The sequence below is a fragment of the Neovison vison genome, chromosome 10 (genome assembly GCF_020171115.1).
Source record: "Neovison vison isolate M4711 chromosome 10, ASM_NN_V1, whole genome shotgun sequence".
In the NCBI taxonomy this organism is placed as follows: Eukaryota; Metazoa; Chordata; class Mammalia; order Carnivora; family Mustelidae; genus Neogale; species Neogale vison.
In genome coordinates, this window is record NC_058100.1 from 74,288,331 (window position 1) to 74,314,918 (window position 26,588).

The window sequence follows — 26,588 nt, forward strand, 5'->3', positions numbered from 1 at the left end:
CCATTGTAAATTTCTAAGGGCTTCCAGGGTTGGATACAGTGAAGGCACGTTCTCAGTACTCGACAAATTAGAGCTGTTAATAATTTTGACCCGACCAGATGGTAAGACTCTGCAGTGGGGGAATCTTACCCCACAGACGCTGGTGTCCCTCACCACGGTACCCGGAGGAGGCGGGCTCCGTGTGGGGAAGGCGAGGACACCGCACTGGCTTCTGGTCTGTGTCCCAGAGCACCGCTCATTTTCAGTAAATGATGTGCACTGTGTTTTTTTCTAATCACACATCTCTATTTAAGAGCTGTTTCTTTCCTGGTCACGCTCTGGCCCCTTTCTGTTTCCGAGCGAGGACTGGGTGGGGACCGCCCCGGTAAGACGCATAAGAGGGGACCGCTCTAGGGTAAGACGCATAAGAACCAGCCACCATCTAAATAAACGTCCTTTTTATTTTACCAAATATAATTTATCAGTTACGTTGACATTTGTCAATTCAGTTATAGTAACTATAAATAATTCTCTTAAGACACAGTTCTGTAACTTTTTAAGGATACAAGAGTAAACCAATGTCGCTCCTTGCAGCCAGGCCGAAAGTACATGCAGTTTGTGCAATTGGGAAAAGAAACAAATCTTCCACGGAAGTCCACTTCATTTTCTTTTCCCTCTCACCCCGCGGTCCTCCCTTTGCTCACGCACTTGGGGCTGGGGGTGCGCCCGCCTTCCTGCTTCTTCGGCAAAGAAGGAGGCTTCAGAGTCTCCAGGGTGGCCTGGCAGAACTCGGGAGATGAGGAAGAGGTGACGGACTGGGGCCAGGGCGACAGACAGGAGGACACAGGGGAGCGGCCTCAGGGGCAGGGGAGCTGGTTTTGGTGCCCGTACAAGAGTGTGTGCAACCGTGTTCGCAGGTGGACGGTGAGGCGAAAAAAGGGCCCGAGGCAAGAGCGGCTACAAGCCCAGGCTAGTGTTAATGAACTCTGCTGGCCCCAGCCCCAGCCCCAGTCCTGTGGTCCTTTCCTTCCAACTGAAAGACTCCAGAAGGTAGCATGGGTGGAAATGGATGGAAAGGACAGACAGTCTCTGGAGGAACCGGCCAAGTTCTGGGGATAAGGCACAGGGTCGGGAGGACCCGGGGTCACTGCCTAGCCTGCCCCTGGAGGTGGACCTTTTCCGCTACAGAGAGGAGGTTCAATGGCGAGGCTGTGGATGGGGAGCCTAGGGAAAAACCTGCATCCGAACGCTCAGATTCGCACGCACGCGAGTGTGGACAGATTTCTCATCTGGTCAGAGCAATGGGTGGGGCGATGCCGAGGCTCCCCTGTTCCCTGAAGCTTGTGCTGGGCAGAGAAGGGCAGCCGCAGCTGGTGCCGTCCAGCCTACTGGGTCCAAATCCTCTGTCGGGCGGCTAATGAGGACAGGTGGAGGGAAGAAAAGGTGAGGAAGGGTATAGTTCAGGGAAGCGACGGGCCTGGGGTCTCTCGTGGGGGTCGGCCTGCACAGAGGGGAGATCGAGAGGCAGAAGCTGGCCCGATGACACAGATGCAAACGCTTCTAGCAAGGAAACTTTCTCCACCAGATTGGAAGGAGCACAAGGCCTTTGTATCTGGGGATGAGGTGAGCTGAGAGCCGGCTCCCTTACCGCTGGCACAGGACCTACCATGCGGCTCAGCGGAAGCCTCCGACCACGCCCGCACGGGACTCCTCTTGGGGAGGCTGTGCACTGGCTGAATGGGTGACTGAGGGTGTGATGGACGAGGGCAGAAGCCAAGACACAGGAAACCTCCACAGCAGGACAGCAGGAGTGATCTCAGGAAGTGAGGGGGACTAAGGTGACCCCATGAAATGTCATCGGTGGCACTGAAACAACCCCGGTTGCCCTCCGCCTCCCAACCATACCCCGCGTCCTTGCTCCCCGTCCCTAATCTCAGAACCCAACCTGGCAAGCTCTGGGAAAGCTAGCGTTGAGACAATTAGACATCAAGATTGAACAGAGATAAACAATTGATGCTCTGGGCCCTGGAAGGATGTAGATCTTGGTAAACCTATTGGTGGCCTTGGGTCAACAGAGAGACCAGGCTCTGGTTCATTTCTTCCCACTGTGACAATCAATGGGAAGAAGATCAAAGGGAGGGGTTTGCCGTGTTTATCAGGCAATCGGGTAAGAGGTGTGTGTACAATTTGAATTGTTAGTCCACCTCAGTCTTTTTTGGGACAGAGGGCTGAGGATAGGGTTAGGGTTACAAGGGGCCAGGAGCAGCTATCTCTTTACTAGTGCTTTGAAGTTGGTCCATTTCTAGAAAAAACTGTGTGTGTGTTTTAGGAGCTGGCGGGGGAGGGGAATGATACTTATCTCTCTGTTCAATCAAAAAGAAAAAAAAAAAGGAAAAAAAAAGAGAGAGAGTAAACAAAAATAAACCTAAAAAGCCAGAGCCCACGCACAAAGGGTTTCTCATTAGGGCCACGACTGAGTTTGCTAAAGCTAAACCAAATGTCCCCCGACCCCAGATGGAAACCCCCGCCTCAGTCTACCTTGCCTGGAGGCACCCACCATGAAATTGCACTTGGTGATTGTCTCAAAAATCTACTTGTACTGCTCATCTCAGTCCATCTGTCCTGTCGGAATTCTTGCTATACAAACTTGGCTCAATGTATAAAAATTCCCATTGAAAATAATGAGAATTCGGTATCAAAGTGAAGTCCTAGAAAGAGGTGGGAGTGTGGAGTCAGGTAGGGGAAGGGGAACAAAAGAAAAAAATTTGAACAGAAAGTGCATGGGGTAGGGAGGGGGGCAAAGGTGGAGTGACCAGGCTAGTCCCCGACATCCGTGTCTCGGTCCCCGATGAGCCAGAGGACATGGAAGCTGAGTGCTAGGAGCCCAGTGCCAAGCAGGTCCCCCAGAGCCGTCAAGTACGGGATGGAGAAGTTGTCTGGGTCCAGGCCCCGGCCCCACATCCAGTGCACCATCCAGTCTGCGATGTACAGGAGAATCAGCACCTGGGGAGACAGACGGGCCGGCCTATTGCCATCCCCTCTCTCCAGGGGGAGCCAGAGGCCACTCAAGAGAGCACACTCTTCGTAAGCCCGGGCTTGGCAAGCCACAGTCCTTATGCTGCGATGCATCTTTCCACCCCAACCAGACCTTATGTTCCTCTGTGGCACAATCACCGCCTGAGGTAGACAGTCCGCGTCCCAGAAAGATATTGCTACTCCCCAGAAACCGCCCCCAAGCAGCATTGCATCCTGCCCCCAAGTGGACAGAACGAAGGACTCCAGTGCCTGCCACGGGGGGCCTCTCCAGGGGCCTGGCAGGGGGCTGGGGCCTGGAGCTGGCTTTTCATGCAGGGATTTCTCCTCGGAGCAGAATGGAATAAGGACAGTGTTTGAGGCTGCTGCCGGCACAGCTGCCTGAGGAACAGTCGATTATGCCAAGCTAGTGTCCTCCTGGCCCTTTCCATTCTGCTGTTGTGGGCTCAGACAATGCAAATCTAGTTTAACGTGAGCCCAGCAAAACAGAATTACGAGTAAGTCAGCCGAAAAGAAAGCAGAGAGTGCACATCAATTCAAAAGACATTTTGGATTATCTGCTGCTTTATCTGTGCCCTTGCTTCCCTTCCATGTCTACAGATCAAGCATGATCTCGACTAGAACTCTGCTAGTGGGCCCAGGACCAGTGACATCAACAACAGCTGGAGGCGGGTTAGGAATGCAGAATCTTGGGGCGCCTGGGGGCTTGGCTGGTTGCATCTCTGCCTTCAGCTCAGGTTATGATCCTGGAGTCCCAAGATCAAGCCCTGTGTTGGGCTCCCTGCTGGGCGGGGAGTCTGCTTCTCCCTCTCCCTCTGCTCCTCTGCAGCTCATGCTCATGCTCTCTCTCTCTCTCCGTGTCTCTCAAATAAATGAATGAAATCTTAAAAAAAAAAAAAAAAGAAAGAAAGAAAGAAAAGAAATGCAGAATCTCAAGTCCACTCTTGATCTCCCAAATCAGAATTTGCACTTTAGCAAGACTCCCATACACTCTGAAGTTGGCAAAGCACTTGATGTGCAATACCAGGGGAGAGTGGGTGGGCCTGCATCTTCTCTACACTCAACACCAGTCCTGACATCTGGGCTCCTTAAATGACCGCATCTGCGTGAGGGTGAAATGCTTTCTAACGGTAAATCTCCAACTCAGTCATTTGGAAGGGAGGTTTTACTCTTGACTGTACTTTGCAAAAACTGTGGTATGTAAATTCTGCCCTAAGGGGCTCAGATGTAGGAAATGGAAACCTTGGGTGATCCTGAAGCCAGAACTGATACCTAAATTTAGGCTAGCTTTGTTGTTCTCCAGTCTTCTCTCTGAGGCTCTAACACCCTTCCTACTGCCCCACCCCCACCTTGCACACAGCTCCCTGGTGCTCCCATGGCCTGCCCCGGGCCCTGGGTGAGGGCCAGTCCCCCATCGCCTTGCGTCCTTTCCAGCTGCTGCAGAAGAGTCCCAAATAAAGAGTGTGACCAGGACTTTGGGACATGCTCCAGGAAGGGCATGGTAGCAGCTGTCCGCTCATTCCAGCCTCATTCCAGAGACACATGGCTGAGTGGAGGGAGCAAAACGATCAGGAAGCACTCTCCAGGGGACTCAGCACCCAGCTCTGGCCCTCCAAAGGCCCAGAGGAGACCGCAGAGGTTGAGAGTAGGAGCCCAGGGCTAAGCCCCAGCAGCAGACCCTCGGCATCTCCCTGTCACACCCCCCACCCCGCCTTCCCCACGGAGTATACTTAACTCCAGCTTGCAAGGGGGGTGTGGCGGCGAGGCAAGAGCCTATGGCTGGTTCTCGCTAAGCCTCCCAACACACAGTTCTTTTAAGGTTTGCGGTGAGGGGCTAGAGGATGAGTGTTCACCCAGAGGGAACTGGTTACATGAAATGATGTAATCTATAGGGCAGAAGAATGCAGCCATAACAAATCAGAGTGCTCTCCTCCTTAGGTATCCATGTGGAATGATCTCTAAGATCAACTGTGCTGCGAAAACACAGGCTGTGGACAGTGTGTAGAGTGCGTGATGGGTGTGTAAAAAAAAGGGGGAGGAAAACAAGAAAAATTATATGTTTGCTTGTATAAATATAGCAGGAGCTTGACAGACTGCGTGGACGGCTGGGAGGAAGACGCGAGGTGACAGAAAGAGGACGGGAAAGAAGAGCTTTCACTGTGAGCCTTTAAAAAGTTTTGAATGACAGGACTGTTACTATTACTCAAAGTCATGTCTATGGAAATTGACAATGTCTAACAGGGTGAATGTGGCCCCAAGCGGAGCATAGGAGGGGGCTTGTGAGGGGCGAACAGTTCTGTGTCTTCATGGGTGTTGGACAGATGGATCGACACAGGGGACAGGACCGCACAGAATTACACACACGCGCGTGCACGCACACGGGTGTGTGTAAAGCCGCTGTCATCTGAGTGAGCCCCATGGACTGTTCCGAGGCCGAACCGCTGGTTCTGCGATGGGGCTGAACTATGTGAGAGGCTTCCAGTGGGGAAACCTGCTGAAGAGACATTAGGCCTCTGTGTACCTCCTATTTGCAGCCTTTTGTGAATGTCTAATTCTTCCAAAATAAGTCGAAAAAAATAATGGGCTAACACTACCAGGGAGAGAGCAGATTGTGTCAAAGAACAGCCAAGGCCGGGCAGGATCCCGCAGAGGACCCAGTGTGGTGGATCTGACACCATTTTGAGCTCTGAAACCCTTCATTCAAATGACATCTTCTCAGGAAGCCCCAGCATGCAAAGCAGCCAAGAGGCGCTCTGGGGCCAGGCCAGTGGGGGCGGCCCCCCCGGGCCCACCTGCCCGGCACCTGACAACCACCACCTGCCCACAAACCACTGCCTTGGGCCCATTCCTCTCAATTGGCAAATGTATCCCAGAGGCTCAGAGAAGTGAAGCGACTGGGCCCGAGTCACACAGCATGTGAGTGACCCTGCCAGACCCACACCCAGTTCTCCGGAGCCCCTGTCCTGCGTCTCTTGGCCAGCCAGGCCCAGAGTACGAGGCGGCAGAGTGGGTTGCAGGCCCTCCCCGCGCTCCTATCCGCCTGTACCTGGAGCAGTGCAGCTGTCATGTAGAAGATGATGAAGATGAACGTGAGCGTCGTGTGCCCGCCCTGCATACAGCTGATGGTGTAGAGGAACACCAGGTGTCCTGGAACCACGAGGAGAAAGAGGACTCGGGCCGAGCGAGAATTCACATCTGGGGCCAGGGGACAGAAGTGGGGAGGAGTGAGGAGGAGGAGCCCTGGCCCCAAGCCGGAGATGCCCCACTATGCCCCAGGACAGCAGGTGGCTGACAGTCTCTACCTCACCACCCTGAGGTCCCCTGCCCCAATGGCGTCTCCGGAAAGGACAGTCTCCCTGCCTAGGATCTACTCTCCAGAGAGCCAGTGTGGCCCGGCAGAGAGGGAGAAGCGACCTAGCCAGGTCCCAGCTGTTTCTGAAGGGAGGTTCCCTCCCTCACTGTTGGCCCCCTCCCTCCAGGGCTGGAACGGACCAGGAGGCTGGGACTCTGCCATTACCAGGACTGAAGAAGGTGGTACAAGGACTGGGGCAGCGGCGAGGGGTTTGCTCAGAGTTCTCCCCTGGCATCCCATTCATGTGCAGGAAGGTGGAGATGCGGCTGGCCTGCACTGCCACCAGATTCCCCCCAACACCTGCAGAGGGACAAAAGTGCTTAGACGGGGTGGAGTGAGGAGCAGGGAGGGCGTGACACATCACTGGTCCCCAGGAGACAAAGATTACTGCCCCCCACTCCACCAGGGAGTCTTCTAGTTGCTTCTATCCTCCTCTCTATGGTGACACGGCTGTCCCACGGGCCCCCAGGGTGACTAAGAGTGCAGGAAGGGGCACCAACAGATCTGCCTACTCAGGCAGCTTGACTTCACCAGCATAGCCTGCACACCTGCTGTCCCACCCAGCTGAGCGGACAAGGCCTTGCCTTGCCCAGCCCCGCCCCTGCCCGAGCTGACCCAGGCATCCCACGCTCCTGGGCTGGTTCCGGGAACCAAGTTCAAGTGTCAGGTTTGAGCTCTGGACTCTGGGGCCTGTCCTGGGAACCGTGTTTGTTGTTTGCCCTCCCAGCCCGGACCTCTTCCCTGCTCTTGCCAGCCTTGCCCAGAGCTCTGAGAGGCTGACTACAGACAGCGTCCCCCAGGCTCCCTAGCAGGCGGCTTCTCATCCGGTTTGTTCAACAGGAGCCACCAGGACACGCTCCGGGAGGTGGAAGGAGGGCGAGCTCAGGTATTTTTTTTCCTTTATCCCTCTCTTTTTGGCAGTGGCTTATCCCCGTCGGGGGCAGAAGAGTGTTCTCTCTAGGCTCCTGTAACATTTTTTTCTCTCCTTGACCCTTGAGGATGAGGGCTTCTGGCTGTAGTTCATCTCTGGGTCCTGCCCCCGCTCCCCGCTCTGTGAGCCGCCCCTTCGCTCAAGTCTGAGCTATCTGAGCCGGATGCTCTTGCTGCGGGAGTCCTGAATGATACGAAGGCCCCCGCGTTCTCTTCTCCTGCCCCTCTCCTTTTCCCCGGCAGCTGACGCCAAGACCTCACCATTAATCACAGGCGTGAAGACGGCCATCCCTGCAAAGTTGGGGTCAGAGACAGTCTTGTCCAAGATGAGGCCTCCCACACTACAGACGAAGACAAAGTGACACAGAGATCACTGAGACATTGTATGTCAGTTCCGGGAAGGACAGGCCCATCTGGCCTTGGCGAGCAAGGGGCTCCCAGGGGTCCCTTGTCTCCTTTGCCAGAACCAGTCGCTGCTTATAATATTCAGACTGGGCACAGTGCCCCCCCCAGAGCAAACTGGTGGTGTGGGGTCAGGCCCCTGCCACCTGTACCTGCCCCCCGCGTTGGCGAGAGGAGCCCACGACCAGCCGCCCACAAAGACCGCTGGTGTTCTGCCCATTAGTCCCCCTTGTGGGAACAGCACTGGACTCATTCTCAGGAACCACCTCTCTCAAACTCAGCCCCTATGGTTCAGGTGACATTGTTCTAAGGATGGCTAGGCCCCAGCCCCAACCAATCAGGCAGCACATCCCTGAGGCCACCGTGAGACAGGGACAGCCATGTGACTGGACGAGAGCCAGTGAAATTCTCTGGCGGGACTCTGTGGAACTGCGGACAGACTTCTTCCCACCGGAGTTAGCTGGAACCTCAAGCCACAGGCCATCACAGGCAAAAGCAGAACCAAGAGAGACCACCACAGCCCAGATGGTGTCATCAATAGCCCTGAGACCAGCTGTGCCCTTCTCGTGCCTTAAGCCAGTGTATTCTACTTTTCAAGGAAACCCACGTCAGATGGTTTCTGTCACATGTGACAGAAGACCATGGAGCTGATACACTCTGGAAGGTGTTTCTAGACTCTGTACCACTTTTTCTCTCTCCAGGGCTCACCAGGGCATCTGTGAGTGGGTGTGAGAGGGGGTGAGGGCATGTCCCAAGGGCCCAAGCCTACCTGCTGATGGCCATGGCGATGATGACAGGCTCCCAGCCCGAGTACAACACCTCCCTTGTGGCTGGGCTCCGTCGGGCCAGCACCACCCACACAGGCAGCAGGGCCACGAAGAAGGCACACACCAGGGGGTAGATGTATTGCCAGTCATCTGAGAGAGGCAGAGAAGAGGGAGGTAAGCGCTGCAGCTGCTCGCTCAGGCCTGCCCCAGCTCAGCCTGACAACAATCCGGGCAGGAACCAAAAACGCAACACAACACAACACGCAACACAACACGCAACACAACACAACACAGGACCTCATTGATCCTCCCTGCAAGCCTGGGGGCGGGGCGGGGAGCCTTGTCCATTGTGTGGATGAGAAACCAAGCTGAGAGCTCCCCAGACCTGGGGCTAATCAGGGGCAGAGACCAGCTTCTAATGTCGCCTGCTTAGAGACCCAGAAAGCACAGTCTCCCGGCCCCTTCTCCATGCTGCGGGCAGATTCCATGCTTCAGCTTCTCTCCTTCAGCCCTTCCCTTTTACTCCTCCAAGGTAAGCAGGAGTCTGCAGGACCAGGCAGGCATAGAGTTCTCAGATCCTTTCCCTTGTGGCCCTGCTGCCTTGTGTGACTTTGAGAGTACTAAACCTTAGTCTCCAAGCTCGGGTACAAAACTTCGCTCCAACCAGATGGTTAAGAACATAGAGGAAAGCCTTACACATGTGCAAACCCACCACCATCTCCCCACAGCCCACCCGGGGATCCGCCCTGGTCACACCCCCAGTGGCCTCAGCCTCACCTCGCTCTAGGTAGAGTCCCCAGCTGATGCCTGAGAGCAGTGCCAAGGTGATGAGGTCACCCAGGCTGGCGGCAATGGGCGTGGCCACGTTGTCTGGGTTGATGCCAATCTTTCGAGAGCCAATGATGACTCCGATCATGATCATACCTGGGGAGGAAGAGGTGGGGCCGGGCAGGGGAGAAGAGATAAAGGGGTATCAATGAGCAAAAGGAGAGACTGGAGGTGCCAGGCCCCGCGACACCTCTGAGGCCCCTCCCTCCTCCCCTGCCCCTCCCGTCCTTCCTTACCCAGGACCAGGGAGGCGATGAAGGCCGTGGCCACGCTGCTGGCACAGAGCAGGAAGGCGTGCGGGATACTGAAGTGGCCATCAGGGATCCAGCCAAAGACAACGGCTGCGATGGATGCCAGGAAGCCCACGACCGTGGCCTGCACCTGAGGCAAGAGTGGTAACTCAGAGGAGCCCAGCTGCCGCAGGTTTCCGAGCGCAGGTCGCCCGAGTGCCGGGCCAGCCTTCTGCCTGACTCTTAGCAGCCCCAGGAGGCAGGCTGGGCTGGACTGTGCAGTCCTCCCAGGCCGGAATGATGTCTTTATTTATTTAGTTTCTCCCCAGACACTCGTCCTGGGCAGTGCACCCCGCAGGAGCCGGTCATCCCTCTGGGGATTGGGGTGAGAATCAGCAGAGCCTAAGCCTGCAGTCAGGAGACAAGGCCGGGACTCAAACGGGGAGACACCCAGTCTGGAACCCGTGTCGCCTCACACACAGATTTGACAACAGTGGTCGAGGACAGTCCGGCACTCCTGAGTCTGGTCTGTGGGAACTCGAGCCCAGTGGACCCCTGCGAGCTGGGCCCTGACATGGGACCTGCTGGGCCCCTCCCCGTCTTGGCTGCTGGCCTGAGAAACTTGGTTCCCTCCTAGAGCCGCTTCGGGAGCGGCCAGCTCGGCAGGATGCTGGCGCCTCACTCACAAGCTGGCTGGGGCTGAGCTCAGTCTTTCAGATTCCTGACCAAGGGGGGAGCTCAGCCCACCCTCTCTAGTCTCTGCTTTCTTACCTGGATGAGGGCCATGTTCCCAGTGATCATGCGCCAGAGCTCCTTGGGTGTGTCCATGTGCCCAATGTTGGCCTGGGAGAGAGAGGGCAAGGGCTGGAGCTCCAGGCTGGAAAAGGCCTGCGGCTCCTTCGTTAGGACCCTGCCTGGATCAGGAGGCAGTGCACAGGGTCTAGGACTCAGGGACCGGGACATAACCCCCAGGGAACATGAAGCCGCATCAAGGAGGCCAGAAGGAAGGAGCTAACAAGCCTGAGCTCCTGCAGCTGGGTGGGGGCAGAAAGGAGGCTCCCAAGGCGGCCCCTCCTGGTCTCCCTCTTTTCAGGATGGCTCCATCCTGCGCACTGCTCCTCCCAGGAAGCCTGCGCCCGAGTGGGTCAGAGCGACCCGATCCCTGGCCCTGCAGCCAGCCTTCCGTTCCAGCGCAGGTCGGGGCAGGTGCTGGTGCGGGGCTGAATCTGCAAGAGGGTTTGGGAAGAACGAGGTGGCCCAGGAGTACTCGGGAAGTCAGGCCGTGGGTGGGGGTGGGGTGGGCTGGCTGGACCAGCTGCTGCTCCCTCTGCTGCCTCCTCTAGACTTGTAGCCACATGGGCCAGCCCTGCCCCCCCACCCCCCTCTCTCCACCCCACTGAACTTTTCTGCTTCCCACCTTCCACCCCAGAGCCCTGTATCTGGTCCAGTCTCGGGACTATCATGGCCCATCTATGGGGCTGTGGGCAGGGGGACTGATAAGCTGCCCCCTCTCTATTCCCTTAGTGAGGAGCAAGCTGCCGTGAGGGAAAGGGAACGGGACGAATGGGGGGCTGGGAAGGCCTGGCTCCGCTCCTGCCCAGCTGCGGGGCAGGGCTGGAGATCAGAGGAGGCCCCCATCTGTGCAGGTGGAGGGACCAGCGTGATGCTCGCGGGTCAAAGCTGCACAAACAGTCACGAGGCGGGTTGCGGAGCAGGGGGCGAGGCAAGAGTCCAGGGATGGCCGGGACATCCAGAAACCAAGCCTGGGAACCACTCCGGGCAGGGAGCCCCTGCGCAGGAGCGGGACACGCGGGCCGGGATCTCCCCACACCTTCCCACCCCAGCCCCACACTCCGGGCCTGGACTCTTGGGAAAGGCCTGCAGTGAGCTCTCAGTCTGGCTCCACGCCGCCCTGCGTCTTCCGTGTGTTTCCCCTCCAGGACACTCACTGCAGTGGACAGCCTCGACGCCAGGGTCATTTCCAGGTTCCCCTTAAGCCCCAGCAGCGCAGGCACCAGGATGAAGACCTCGGTCACCTTCTGGAAGACTTCCCAGTGCTACAAGGTGAAAACAGAACCCAGGAATTTCAGTGCCCCAAAGAGCTGGCACCAGGTTGAACAGATAATCTGGGACCAGGGGATTGAGGAGGAAGTGGAATCAGCAGGGCGTGAGCATGCCGGCCGCCTTTTCGCCAAGAACCCTGGACCCAAACCAAGACCACGGTGCTCCAACAACACAGCCCCCCCGCTTCTTGCCACCCAGAAACGGGGAGACACGGAGGTGCTCTTCCAGGCGGAAGACCCCAGCCTGGCTCTTCTCCCTCTGCCTGCTTTCTGGAGCGGACGGACAGGAGGTGGGAACCCACAAGGCCATCACCCCAGGCTACCTTATACCCCAGAACTCCTTTGTGATCCCCCTTCAAATAGCAATCCCCAACCTCTTTGCCTTCAGCCTAGTTTCTCCCTGGTCTCAGCCTTGGGTGGTGTTGTCTCAGCTGTGAGAGCTGGGCACCATGGGGCTGGGCTGGGGCCGAGGAGATTCGAGTTTGTTTGGTTTCTGTGTCCAAGGGCCTTGGGCCTCAGCCACAGCAACTCTCCTCCCCAATAGGCTCTGAATTAACACCGGGGCCCCCAGACCTCTGCGTGCTGCCTGCAAGAGGCTTCTTATGAGTCCTCTGCAGTCCCTCACACCACATAGCTTCCCCAAGCTCTCAGTTAGGAGAGGCGAGTGTACGCCTGCAGGAAGAGCACTGGATTAGGAGTCAGGAGACCTGGGTTCTAGTCCCAGGCTCATCAGGCCTCGCTCTCCTACCAGCTCCGTCAGCTGAGAGCTGTTCAGTGCCCACTGCGCACTAGGCGAAGCGCTCTCCATGCATTTGCTCATTTCGGCAGATCAACAGTCTACTGCCGTGGGGGCTATTTTGATCCCCATTCTGTGCATAAGGAAAGTGAGTTTCAGAGGACACTTGTGCTTGTTCCTGCTAAGGGGGAAAAACCAAGGAGCCAGGATTGGCTATTTAAAAGCTACTTTAATTCCAAGTGAAACTGAAGACTTGCAAAAAAGCCTGGGATTGTGCCTCCCTGCTGGGGCTGACAGCCACAAGGGTTCCTTTCTTTGTTCTTTATTTGTTTCAGGAATGGAACACCTTCAGGTTGGGAGGAGGGGGCAGGCAGCCAGGCAGGTTTATGAAGGTTGATGAGGGGGTCAGGAGGCAGAGTACTGTAGGTGTGAGGACACCAGACTTAGAGCCTTGGGTCTCCTACAGAGACCACAGTGATGGGCCTCATGATATGTTCCAGCATGTGCCCACAAGGCCCAGCGTGGGGACCTCAGGCACACTATAGGGGCCTCAAGCTCCCGACTATAAAATGTACAGTCTGGGGGCCATGCTGGAGGGTCCCTAAAGGCCGTTTCAGCATTGTCACTCCACAGTTGAGACACTGCAAATCAAACCCACAATGAGATTAATCACCTTATACCCATGAGGATGTTACTACAAAGACACCCCAGGAGATAACAAGTGTCAGCATGGGCGTGGAGAAACCAGAACCCTTGTACACTGTTGGTGGGGATGCAGAATACTACACTGTCTATGGGAAACAGGAGGGGGTGTCCCCCCAAAATTAAAAATAGAACTACCATGGACCCAGCAATCTCGCTGCTAGATACATATCCCAAAGAAGGGAAAGCAGAGTCCTGAATTCATGTTTGCTCACCCACGTTCCTAGCAACATTATCCATAATGGCTGAGACGTATGAGCAACCGAGGCATGCACGGGTGGATCTGGACACATGAGGGGTGGTACACACATCCAGTGGGATTGTATCCATCCTCCAAAAGGAAGGACATTCCGACCTGCGCTACAGCACGAGTCAACGTCAACCTGAAGGACATTATACTAAAGTGAAATAAGCCAGTCACAAGAAGACAAATACTGTGTGATTCTACTCATGTCAGGTGTCCAAAGTAGTCAAATACACAGAATTGAAAAGTAGAATGGTTGGTTGCCAGGGGCTGGCAGAGGATTTAGTGTTCAGAGTTTCCGTTTTGCGAGATGAAAAGTTCTGGAGATGTTTCACAACGATGTGCATATACTTAACACTACTGAACGGTATATTTAAAAATGGGTGAGGTGACAAACTTTGTTAGGCGTTTAAAAAAAAATAGTAGTAATAACAAAATATGAGCAAGGAATAGCAGAGGGGGCTAGGGCTAGGGCCAGAGATCTGGGGAGGCTGGACACCAGGAGCGCCTATAAGGTAAGGATTTCTCTTCTCTTGTCAGAGTGCGTTTTGTTGGGGGGTGTGCCTGTGTGGTGGGGGGATGTCCACACCAGGACTCTGGGGGAAGGGCACATGTCCTTAGGGCTACAACATATGCTGACCTGAGCTCCTGGTCTGGTCCCTCACAGGCGGAGGGCCTAGGACTCGCTTCAGGGGACCCACTCTCCAAGACTAAGGATGGGAAAGAACCCCTTTGCCCTGCTCCCTCTCCCCCAGCAACAGGTGCTGAGCTTTGAGGTACCCACAGGAAGAACCAGGCCCTTGCAAATGCTGGAAGGGATGCGAATCCCTTCTCACTCCCCTGGAGGAACTAGGGCACTGTTACTCTTAGACATGGCTGGTGCCTACCATTGGGGTTTCAGTTCCCTGCAGGCCTGGCCACACTGGGCTTTGTCCCATTCTTTCTCACCTGAACTGGACCGAAACTGGACAAACAGCTCCAGAGAGGGGAAGAATTCTCCTCGGCTTCCCTCCTCTCATGAGGATGGCTGACAGGGGGTTTTCAAAGCTTCTCTCAGAGCACAGCCTCATACCCCTCCTCCCTGCAGACCACCTGCCCCTCCCAGCTTCCAAGCTACTAGCTTTGTGTTGAGGCGTCTGTAACGAACATGGGCGGGCAGCGTCAAGGAGCCTGGACAGACATACGCTAAGCGTATGCATGGAATATTGTCTCAATTGTTTGTAAGGAACACTGTCTGTGCGATTATTTAAAGACAAAATGTAGGAAGTACAGCTAGGCCCCTCTGGCTGCCCCCGTCAGCACTCCCAGAGCCCTCTGCCTCCCAGCACACACGTGAGCAGGACCCAGAAGGTATAGGGTTTCAGCAGTGATGAGCTGGGAGGCAGCCCAGGGGAACAAGGCGCCACAATACCAGGCTCTGTGCAGAAGTCTTCCCAGCCCACACGGAATTCAGCCCAGGATCTCACACCACCTGACCTCCAGACCGGGGCTGGCCAATGCCTACACACATTCTCCACCCACAGAACCTTCTCGAAGAGGCAGCTCAGGCGGGGGGCAGTGGGAGCTTCTGACACACACACACACACACACACACACACACACACACACACACACGGGCCCCCAGAGGCTGGGGATGTGGAACCAGCCTGGGGGGCAGGGCAGCCCTGAGGTTGAGCGGGTAGAACGTGGCAGGGGAGACAGTGAGTGTCTCTCTTTCTTCCTTTGGCCTAATTCAGGCCCATCTTGTTCATCCTGGCTGGGAGTGCCCGCCTGCCCCTGAAGCCGAACCTGTCAGCCAAGCCCGCGCCCACGCCTTCCTGCTCTGCTGGGGATAGGAAAGGGCACGTTCCAGGAAACACTGCCCCACTTGGCAGGGGGAGGGCATCCACAGAGAGCAGTGCTTTGCAGAAACGTGGCTCCTCTTCTCTGCCTTTCTCCATCCTAGAGGGGCCTGAGGTAGGAGGCTCTGCTATCCAGGGGTGAGAAATGAGACTGCTCCCCCTATACCCCCAAATAATCCTGATTCAAAGCGATCACTGTAAGTTTTAGACCGCAGCAGCCCAGCTGGTACCCCTTCTCTGTCCTTCCCTCTTGCCTCTTCTGTCCCTCACCTCCTCCAGCCCCATATACTGACTCCTGCCTGTTAGGGGAGTGTTCGGCTCCGAGCTCTCCTGCCTAACCCCCACACCCCACAACAGGACAGCAGAAGCAGGGAGGAAAGTCATAGCCAGGAAGAGCTGGAGTCGAGACATTAAGAAGATGAAAATCCCTAGAGGTAAGTTCTGAGCACCAGGCTGTGGGGGACCCCAGAAGCTGGGCTGGGGTTGACCTTGCGGGGTGAGGACTGAGTCAGATCCCCTGTCTAAGGCTTTCCCCCTCTGCAGGCATCCCAGGCATCCAAGGAGGAGGGCCTCGGGGCAGTGCCTGGGTATTCAGGGCTGTACCCAGTGTGAGAAAGGAGGTGGTCCAGGAGGACGGGTTCCGTCCAGGAGCGCAGGTGGCCCCGGGAGCAGGCCAACCAGGGGGGACCGCTTCTTTCCCCTCCACTCCACTTTCATCTTGGTGGACTCCTCTATACACACAGCAGGGAAGGGAAGCTGGAGGAGGAGGTGTTTGGGCGAGGGGTTTGTCTCCTTTCCTTGAGATCCTCAGCAAGTGAGTAGTGAGTTAAAATAAGGACCTAGGGGTCCCACCTGTCTTAACACAGCTGGGAATTCCGAGGAAGCAACCTTTCCCAACCTTCCCCACCACCTCCTGTCTCCCCTATTCGTCAAAAGGCTGACAGCAAAGGGGAGTGAGACGCCCCCCAATGGCCTAGGACCAGACTTGGGGGGGGGTGGCCCAGAGCACAGGTGGCAGATCCAGAGCCAACTATGTTCAACCAGCTCCAGTCCCAACGTGGGGCCTGATCCTGCTTTCCTTCCTAAATATCATGGGAGCTGGCAGCCATGGTGGGACCGTGGAGCAGGTGGCAGTCCACTTAGCCTTTTTCTACTTCTGGCTGGTACACCAGCCCCTTATCTCACTGTAGAGGCTGGCTGTACACGTTGACTGGGTGGAAGGGCAGATAAGAGGCAACAGAAATGACCTTCCAGAAAGAGACTGAGTCTTCTGCAGTAGTAGGGAAAGATGGGGGGCCCTGACCAAGGAGACACTGGCACCAACTCAGACTTGCTCATTTGCTCTGAGATGCTGGGGACACTCTCTAGCCATCTCCTCCAGATGGCCCCAGTCTCTTAGGCACTCCCAGATTCTGTCTCACTGAAGGCCAGCTTAGCTTATGAAAGGGGGATACGAGTGTGAATCCCTAGAAATCATCCTTCTCTTCCTGAATCTGGGCTTGTCAACCACCCCTCCCCCGCCCCTGACCTTTGCCTCCCTGGATGTGGAATAAGAATGTCCCTGTGGTCCCATGTCCTAGTCTTTCTGCACCCTCCTCCTCCCCTGATATCACTGTAGCCATCTGCTTCAACCCAGCTGTGGCAGGAAGGCTGGGGGAGGGGGGCAAGGACAAACCAGCCATTGTCATCCACATCCAATGGACCCTAGCTCTAGGGGTGGGCCTAAGGGCCACACCGAGGGCAATTGCTGGCCCTCTGTGGGCATGTTGGGCAGGCTCCAAAGGTCCCTACCAATGTCTCTGGCTCATGGGTGCGGAGGCTGGTGGTGGGGCAAGATGTCAGAAGCTTCTTCCAGCTCTGGAATTCTCCAAGTATGTGGGAATGGGGTGGGGGTGGGAGACTGCTAAGGACCTTTGCTCTTGTTCACTTTAGAATATAACTCCAATTGTTCCAGATTTTGATCCACCCTGTTCTTCAAGGGAAGACACAGAGAGCAGACTCCTCCCTAAGTCTTTAACCAACTGGTGAACCATGGACATGGTGTAGGCCATAGAGGTTAACGGCACGGGCTCTGAGTCAAGATGACCAGGGACAAGTTATCCAATCCCTCTAAGCCAAAGGTTCCCTAGCTACAAAATGGGAGATGATTACGTTTCCTCCTCACGGGCCTACCTCCTGAAGGGCCTAACAAATGTTGCCCATTACTGTTATTAGTACCCAGGAAATAAAACTACTGGAACCTGGTGCTATGCCTCAGGGAAAGTAAGTACCAAACCAGAACTCAAAACTCTTAAGAATGAGAATCAAGGTCACAGGAAAGGGATGGAAGAGGCGGAGAAACTGCTACTCCCATCTTATTTCTCTTCCTGCCACCAGCCCCCCTCACTGCCCTAGGAGGCAAAGCAGCCACTAGGGGAAGGGATCCAAGGCCTGCCTTCCCAGCTCCAGCCTGGCTTCCCAATCTCCTTGAGAAGATTACTACCTGGAAGATAGTAAGTTAGGGGAGAGGGACCGCAGCACATTCTGGCATGACATTAAACACCATCCTCATTAGCAACAGGCTTCTCCTAAGGGCTCAAGTCAAAGAGGTCCAGGTGGACACCATTGACAGAACCACCTATAACCAACCACCCTCCGTTCCCTGGGACACCAGCATAGTGACCTCCATCCACCAGCAGGCCTCTCTGCATCACTGCACCGGTAGGGCTGGCTTGGCACTGAGAGGGGATACTGAGTTCCACGTCCTCCTGGGAGATTTCATGGTTAGGGACAAATTGGAAGGTCCCCAGGGCCAAGGCCAGATCTCCTCTAGTCTTTGCATTTCTCCAAGTACCTAGGACAGAGCTCAGCATCCAGCAGGAATTTGATACCTGCTAATGATTACCTTTGATAACCCTAGAGCCTTGGGGGAAACTCCACCGCACTTGTCATCCTCAACTTCAAAACTCTCCCCTGGTAACAAGACTGGAATGATGTCTTGGACCTGAAGGTTCTGGGTGAGTCCTAACCTGCCGTGCGTTACATAGTATATTCCTGGCTCTCAGCTTCCAGGTCCTGCCAGTTCCCATCCTTAACTTTACCCAGTAGCCCCACAAAGAGCCCTCTTTGCCTAGGGCAGGTTCATGAAAGACAGGTAAGAAGCAAAGAGAAGAGGGAGTTCTGCCCAGGCCCGGTTACATCCTGTCCCCATTTACGCCCCATAATTAGCACTTCCAGGTCTTGCCATGTCAACCCCCCACCCCACCTCCTGCCCAAATCATGCATCAGATAGCATGTGCCCACCCCTGTTCCCCAAGATCATGCCGAGGTTACAGGCAGATAAGCAACACAGAATGCCTTTAAGAACCTTCCCACTTAATCTGAGACCCTCTTGGCAGCTGAATAAATTCCTGCCCAGCAGGGGGATGGAGGGGAGACTTGAAACTGAACTTTCTACTGTGGCTATCCTTGAAACCCCAAGTGACGGGAAAAGAAAGCATAAAGAGGAGTCCCATGTAAGTGTCTCCCCTATGGAGCTGGCTCAGGAGGAATGCCTGGGAGGGGCAGCAGGCAACAACCTCATTCCATCTCTCCTCCTCCAAGCCTGAGCTCCGGAACAAATTCTGCTTCTATTAAGCAATGCTGTGCTGACCACCTCCTCAGGGCTACTGGGCTTCCTCGAGGCTTCTGTAGAAAGTAACTAGACCAAGAAGAAATCGAGGACATGATCCAAAGGGAAACGGTTCTAGGAAGCAGCAGCTGCTTCTCACAGGGAGGTGGAGAGAAAGCTACAGGAGTCGGTTTCCCAGGAGGAAACGGTAGCCCCAGGCTCATGGTCAAGAGCTGCCCTAGCCAGGTCCTACCTGCACGATGTCCAGCACCATGCCAGCAGCCACAGTCCCAAAGCCTGCCAGAAGGAAGGGGAACAGCACTTGCAGCCCAATGGAAAAGGAGGTCTCCTTGAGTGGGGAGGGCGGTGCAGGGCCACGGTCCGTGCTGACATCATCACTTTCATTGCTCTGGCTCCCGTTCTCCAGCAGGGCGTCCTCCTCCCGGACCCCCTTGGCGTTGGCCCGGGACTCAATCACCACCACCTCCACCCCGGCCCCATCAGGCCCCAGGAACTCGGAGGTCCCGGCCAATGGCTCTCGCCCCGGGCCATCTGAAGAGCAGGGTGAGGGAGCAGGGCCAGTCCCGTTGAGCTGGTGGGTGTCCTTCGGCTCTGGCTTAGAGGACATGACGGGAAGGGAGGAAGGGAAGGGGGACCTTTCCTTTCTCTCTCCCTCTCTTTTTTTCTTTTTTCTTTCTCTCTCCCTAAGTCAGGAAAGCACTTAGTCTTGGGACGAACCCAGGCTTGGGCGCCGCGGGGCCTCTTCCCACGGCTCTCTGCTCCTACCAGGCGCTGCAAAAATGGATCCAGCGACAGGCAGCCCCATCAAGCACTGCAGCCTCGAGCTGGAGGGAAGCAGGAGACCCCCCACCAGACTCCATAGCCAGCCACCAGGGGTGCAGAGGCCTGACTCCGGCCGGCCAGCGCGCTGCTGCGGGGAAATGAATCTGGCCTCTTATCTTCTTTGGTTCTGAGCAGCAGGCTCCTCAGAGCCGAGGGCATCCAGAGTAGAAGAGCCCAGCCAAGTCGGGGGCACCCTCGGAGGTGGCCCTTCTTTCATGAAAAATAGCCCGAGTTCGAATCCCCCAGAAGGCAGCCTTGGCCTAGGGCTGTGGCTCCCGCTCACGCCTCTGGCTGGGCTCCTTCGGCTTCCCGCAGCTCTTCGGGCTCTGCTGGTCCGGGCGCACTGTCTGCTGTCCTTCCCCTTTGCTCCAGAGATTTCCTTCCTTCCTGGGAAGACCTTGTACTGCCCCAAATCCCTGGTCCTTCAAGTCACCGGAATCTGCGTGAAACACCTGGTGTGGGAAGGAAGAAGACAAAAAAGAGAATGTCATGACCTAGCCGAAGACAGTTCACACCCAAACGACTTTCCCACAAGGCAGGCATAAAGGGTTTGCTGGTTACCTTGTTCTTTTCACTAAAACTACCCATTCCTGCCCTGTGAACTCTGCAGGCCCAGCAGGAGCTATCCCTGCCCTCCTCCTGCCCAGCAGCCCACTGCCGCACAGGGATCACCTCACTGGTCAACAGCAGCGAGATGAGGTCGGCCTGGGGATTGGGACAATGTGGCGCAAGAGACCTTGACATTGTCTTCTCGGAAACCAGGGGTGGACAGGGATGTCCTCGGGGAATGTTCATTAAAAACTCAGGATTATTTAAGTGTCGTCTCCCAGTGGGGTCAGTCATAAATTCAGTCACAAGCTCCCTGCCACACAGCACAGACACCCCACTGTAGAAAGTGATTGTTTACAGTCACAAGACAGCTGCGCAAGAGAAACAGGCAGAATCTGATCATTAAATGAGAGTCTCCAGACCCCCAAACGTCCTAGCCCCCGAGACGGGGAAAACAAAACAAAACTAGGAGGACTCCCTGGGCAATGGGGCAAGGCTGCCAGACCAAGGCCAAGAGCCAGAGGCCTACCCACTCCTGCCCTTGAGAGTCAGCAATGTAACAAAAAGTCAGACGCTGACTGGGATCCAGGCTTCTGTCTCTACTTCTCTCCCCCCTGCTCTTGGCCCTGTGGGTCTGTCAGATAGGACAAGAGAGTTATCTCAGTTTGAAGGGGGAGAGGGCAAAACTATTGGTTATTATGCACACGTTTCAGTTCCCTAGGTTCACCCTGTTCCCCTGGGTGACTGAGAGTTGGATATAGTGGAATTCTAAAAAACAAAAACAAAAAACAAAAGCAGCAACCAAAAAAAAAAAAAAAAGTAAAACAAAGCAAAGCAAAATACAAAGCAGTATAAGCCAAAATGCACTTGCTCCCAAAGGCCACCATCTAGATGGAATGGCCCCACTTTTCTTGTTTAAGGAATCCCCAAGCCCTGATCCCACTCTATCCCATTTCACCAACATAGTTCTTATGAGGAGAAAAATAAATTTAAAGAGAATTTCCCTAGGCAGGATGAACAAGTACTTAAGTATTCCAGACACACACAATTAGTCAACTACAGTTTGGGAAAGGGTGATTCAAACTCCAGTAACTGACCCATGGGAATTGTTTTCTCTTTCTATGGGCTCAAGTCACACATCCAGATTCCCTTTTCCAAACTCCTAAAACACAGTCCGGGGGTTCTCTCAAAGACCCTCACGGGAGATCCAGAAACTGCCCTCAAGGCGGGAGGGATGCCCCTATGCCAGCGGCGTCTGCTAGAACTTGACCCTCCCTCCTCCTCCCGTCTTCCTGCCAGGCCACCTAAACTGAAAGGGGGCTCGCAGGAAGAGAAGCCTGTCCCTCACCCCACTCCTTCCACTAAAGACAGTCCGGACGGGCCTAAGGCCCTCAGATGAAAGCAGCAAAAGTGAACCAGGATGCCCTGAGGAGGGAACAAAAAAGACCCGTTTCAGTATCTGCAAACCCAGGGAGGGGGAGAAGTAACTGGGTGGCCTCCCCCGCCTCTCTCGCATTCAGACTCAGCAAATGCGCTGCGCGCCAGGGCTCCCGCCCTCCGCCACCCACCGCCCCAGACCCCACAGGACTGACCTGCCTCTCGCTTGGGAAGAAGGGGGGCGCCTGGCGAGTGGCAGCAGGGACCCGCGGTCTCGGGGGGTGCAGGGCTCCCCCGCTTCTCATCACTCCTCCTCGGCAGTCCTCCTCGGCCCCCGGCGTGCCCACCCCCCGCACCCCCGGCCAAGGCGAGCGTCCAGCCGCAACACCCGGCTCGCTACATTTCGCCTCTGCGTTACAGCGAGGCCGCCGCTCCGCTTCCACGAGGGGTAGGTGGCCGGGGAGGGCAGGATATACCGCCTCGGGCCCGGGCGGGGGGGACCCGGACGGGGGGACCGCGGGGCTGAACTCACTCGCCCCCAATCGCTTCTTGCCCGCGGACTTGGGCCCGACTGGTTGGCTGCTAGTGGCAAACGTGATCTGGGGCAGACTGGGTGGCACCCCCCCCCATCAAAAATAGGTTCGGGATGGACAACGGCAGCAGCCAATCGGAGGCCGGGGAGGGGGAGGGCTCGGCCTCAGCCCGGCCCCTTTCCTTCGCTTTGTGCCCGGGAGGCGGGGCGCCGGGGAAACGCAGTGCGAGGAGTGACGGGAGCTGCGGGCCCGCGGCCGGTGTCGCGAGCTCGCGGGTCCCCTCGCCCGACGGCCGGCGACCAGAGGTTCCCGCTGGCCGGCGCTCGCGGCTCAGGCCACCTCCTCCGGGGCCGTCCCGCCCCGCCCCGCCGTGCCGGGAGCCCCCCTCGCCCTTTAAAGGCGAGTGCGCCTGTGCGCGTTTCCTCGCGCGTCTTGAGTGTTTCCTCCAGCCTGTGGCCTCCGGGAGGACCGGGAAGCGTCGGTGTGGGGCTTGCCAGCTCTGGCCCCGCGGGCTCAAGCAGCCATCCCCGGGCTCCTTCCCGCGGTCGGCACCCGGAGAGAACCGTCCCCACCTCGTTCTTGGACACAGCCCCTCTCTGGTTGGCTCGGCACCTCGCGCTGCCTCCGGATCCCGCCTTCCTCTAAGCAAATGGCTCAGCCCTCACGGAACCGGCCTTAATAACGTCCCAGTTTTGGAAGGGGTGGGGATGGGCGGGCGGGAGGGAAAAGAGGTCAGACTCGCGCCTAGGGTCCCACGGGCACCACCTGAGGGAGGGGCGGGTTGGGGGAGCCTGCCTTCCTCTGACCCCCTGATCCTGGTGGCAGCACAGGGGAGAGAAGTCTCCATCCCGGCCTAAACGATATCCAACTTTCCCTGACGCACCTTGTGGGATCAAAGAGGGGTGTTCCCGTCTCGCTTTTTTTTTTTGCCACTTCCTCCCTGGGGTATCTCCACCTTTCCAAAGCAAACTCAGTACCAGCTCTCTTTGGGATGTTTTTGTGTAGGGGGTGTGACCTACCCCAGAAAGGAACTGCCACCCCCAGGTTTTCCCCTCTTGTCAGTGGAACCTGTGATCAGTGGTTCCTTCCTGCCCTCTTCCACTGGGAAAGTGGCTCAGGGGGCATTCTAGCGTGACTCCAGACCTCTGGATGCAGTTTGGAATAGAGATGGGCCTGGGGAGAGAACACAGTACTGGGTTTGAAGCTGTTGGCTGCCCATTCCTCTCTCAGACACACAGGAAAGCACAAGTACCCTGAGTAGGTAATTCCTTTGGATGCGGTGATGATCATGAGCGCCTGGCCCCCTACCCCCCACTCTAGTACTTAGGATTATTTCAGTTTAGCTGATAGGACATTTGCATCAACGGCCTGCTGTCTCACAGGATCTCTAGAGGAAATGTCAGTGTCTTAGAACCCCAATTTTGGGGGCATCTGGGTGGCTCAGTCAGTTAAGCATCTGCATTCAGCTCAGGTCATGACCCCAGGATCCTGGGATAGAGCCCTGAGCAGGCTCCCTGACTTGAAGCTTCCAGAGCATCTCCCTGACTCTCTGCCCCTCCTCCCGCCCCCCCCACCTCTTTCTGGTAAATAAATAAATAAATAAAATCTTACAAAAAAAACCAAACCAAAACAAAAAAACCCATCGAATTTTGGTTTAAAACACTGGGTCTCTTTGCCTGGAGACAGAAGTGGCTGTTAGACTGGGGAAACAGTGGGCTCTAGCCAGAAGGACCCGGTTTTGAATTAATAGAGGGTGTAGGATTAGGTGGGAAAGGAAGGCTGGTGTATCTGGAGACTTTTTGTCCAGGGACTGGAAACAATTCCTGTCCTGCTCGGTTCAACAGTCTTCCCTGCTGCTTTAAATTGGTGCCACATCTCAGCCCCTTGGATGTAAAATCTTCATCTCCCCCTAGTCCCTCCCCACCTCCCATTTTTTACCCACCTGAAAATAGTTCGCTCTCCTGTGGGTTTTGTTGTTGGTGTTTTTCATCAAAGTATACCAGACACGTGTGAACATGCACAAAGCCTAAGTGTACAGGTCAACAAATTATGACACAGTGAACATACCCATGTAACAGTGACCCAAGTCAAGAATTAAATCGTTGGAGCACCTGGATAGCTCAGTGGGTTAAAGCCTCTGCCTTCGGCTCAGGTCATGATCTCAGGGTCCTGGGATGGAACTCCGCATGGGGCTCTCTGCTCCCCAGGGAGCCTGCTTCCTCCTATCTCTCTGCCTGCCTCTCTGCCTACTTGTGATCTCTGTCAAATTAGTAAATAAAATCTTAAAAAAAAAAGAATTAAATCGTTACTGGCATCCCAGAAGCCCTCCTCGTTTTCCCTCCTAGCCACCACCTCACCCTCCTTACCAAAGGTAACCTCTAACACCATAGAATGGTTTTGCCTGATTTTGAACCAGTATCATTAGGTATCTTTTTGTGTCTGGTTTCTCTCAATATTATGTTTGTGAAATTCATGCATAACACATTGTGGTAGCAGTGGTTCATCCATTTGCATTGCTTTACTGTATGGCATTAAATGAACATACTACAATTTAACTGTTATTCTCTCTCTCTCTCTCTCTATTTTTTTGTTTGTTTGTTTGTTTGTTTTTGTTTTTGTTTTTTGTTTTGTTTTAAAGTAGACTCTATGCTCATGGAGCCCAACATGGGGCTTGAACTCACGATCCTGAGTTTAAGACCTGAGCTGAGATCAACAGTCAGATCATAACCAACCGAGCCACCGGGGTGCCCCTATCTGTTATTCTGTTGGTGGACATTTGAGTTGTTCCCAGTTTGGGGTTATTATGAATAATGCTGCTGTAGCACTTTTGTTTGTGTCCTTTGGTACACTTACGTTCATCTTTCTGTTGGATATATACCTAGGAACAGAATTACTAGGTCATAGAGTAATCCTACGTTTAGTGTTAGTAAATGCTCCTAAATAATTTTTTTTTTAATTTATTTATTTGAGAGAGAGAGACAGTGAGAGAGAGCATGAGCGAGGAGAAGGTCAGAGAGCGAAGCAGGCTCCCCATGGAGCTGGGAGCCCGATGTGGGACTCGATCCCGGGACTCCAGGATCACGCCCTGAGCCGAAGGCAGTCGTCCAACCAACTGCGCCACCCAGGCGTCCCTCCTAAATAATTTTTTGAGCTGCTCATGTTAATTATACTCCTGTCAGCAGGGTCTTAGAGTTCCAGTTACTTCACATTTTCAGCAACATTTTGTATTATTAATCTAAAAAGTTTTAAAATTTTAGTCATTTAAAATTAACAAGTCAGGGGACGCCTGGGTGGCTCAGTTGGTTAAGCAGCTGCCTTCAGCTCAGGTCATGATCCCATCGTCCTGGGATCGAGTCCCACATCAGGCTCCTTGCTCGGCAGGGAGCCTGCTTCTCCCTCTGCCTCTGCCTACCATTCTGTCTGCCTGTGTTCTTTCTTTCTCTCTCTCTCTCTCTCTGACAAATAAATAAATTAAATCTTTAAAAAAAATTAACAAGTCAGAAAATGACAGATGTTGGTGAGGATGTGAAGAAAGGGGAACTGTTGGTGGGAATGCAAGCTGGTGCAGCAACTCTGGAAACCAGTATGGAGGTTCCTCAAAAAGTTGGAAATAGAGCTACTCTATGACCCAGCAATCGCACTACGGGGTATTTACCCTAAAGATACAAATGTAGTGATCTGAAGGGGCACGTGCACCCGAATGTTTATAGCAGCTATGTCCACAATAGCCGAACTGTGGAAAGAACCTAGATGTCCATCAACAGATGAATGGATAAAGAAGATGTGGTATCTATATACGATGGAATAGTATGCAGCCATCAGAAAATGAAATCTTGGGGTGCCTGGGCCACTCAGTAGGTTAAGCATCTGCCCTTGGCTTGGGTCATGATCCCAAGGGTCCTGGGACTGAGCCCCACATTGGACTCCTTGCTCAGCGGGGGTCCTGCTTCTCCCTCTCCCTCGCCTGCCTGCCTGCCACTCCCCCTGCTTGTGCTCTCTCACTATCTCTGTGTGTCAAATAAATAAGTAAAATCTTCAAAAAAATGAAATCTTGCCATTTGCAATGATGTGGATGGAACTAGAGAGTATTATGCTAAGCGAAATAAGTCAAAGAAAGACAATTATCATACGATTTCTCTGATATGAGGAATTGGAGACGCAGGGCAGGGGGTTGTTGGGGGTGGGGAGGGGAAAAAATGAAACAAGATGGGACCAGGGAAGGAGACAAATCGTAAGACATTCTTAATCTCGGGAAACAAACTGAGGGTTGCTGGGGGGTGGAGGGGGAGGGATAGGGCGGCTGGGTGATGGATATTGGGGAGGGTATGTGCTATGGTGAGTGCTGTGAATTGTGTATTGTGTAAGATTGATGATTCACAGACCTGTGAATGAATCGAAGAAAATAATACATTATATGTTAATAAAAAAAATTTTAGCCATTCAGGTGGGTAAATAGCAGCATCGCATTGTGGTTTAAATTTACATTTCCCTGATAACCCATGAGGGGAAGCACCTTTTCGTATCTTTTGTCATTTGGATATCTGTTCAAGTATTTTGTCCCTTTTGAGGGGTCCATTTTTGTATCTGGCT

The 26,588-nt window shown here is 54.8% G+C and overlaps 1 protein-coding gene across 1 annotated transcript; it reads right to left on the bottom strand.

The window, feature by feature from the left end:
* Nucleotides 1-422: 422 nt before the first annotated feature.
* SLC41A1 (solute carrier family 41 member 1) lies at nucleotides 423-22,046 on the bottom strand. Its single transcript, XM_044267756.1, has 11 exons — nucleotides 21,681-22,046; nucleotides 18,950-19,991; nucleotides 11,471-11,578; nucleotides 10,293-10,364; nucleotides 9,528-9,672; nucleotides 9,241-9,387; nucleotides 8,466-8,613; nucleotides 7,556-7,635; nucleotides 6,530-6,664; nucleotides 6,059-6,207; nucleotides 423-2,982 (listed from the first exon to the last, which is right to left on the bottom strand). Exons 2-11 carry the CDS (start codon nucleotides 19,322-19,324, stop codon nucleotides 2,797-2,799), a joined length of 1,545 nt encoding a protein of 514 aa, XP_044123691.1. The 5' UTR covers nucleotides 19,325-19,991; nucleotides 21,681-22,046; the 3' UTR covers nucleotides 423-2,796.
* Between the last annotated feature and the right edge of the window lie 4,542 nt (nucleotides 22,047-26,588).

Excerpts from the sequence above, each read along its gene's own strand:
- SLC41A1 (XM_044267756.1), bottom strand. The coding sequence starts at position 19,324 with ATGTCCTCTAAGCCAGAGCCGAAGGACACCCACCAGCTCAACGGGACT. Across the intron at positions 11,579-18,949 it reads TGGTGCTGGACATCGTGCAG|CACTGGGAAGTCTTCCAGAA; the intron begins GTAGGACCTGGC and ends TTCACCTTGTAG. Across the intron at positions 10,365-11,470 it reads CGTCGAGGCTGTCCACTGCA|GCCAACATTGGGCACATGGA; the intron begins GTGAGTGTCCTG and ends TCTCTCTCCCAG.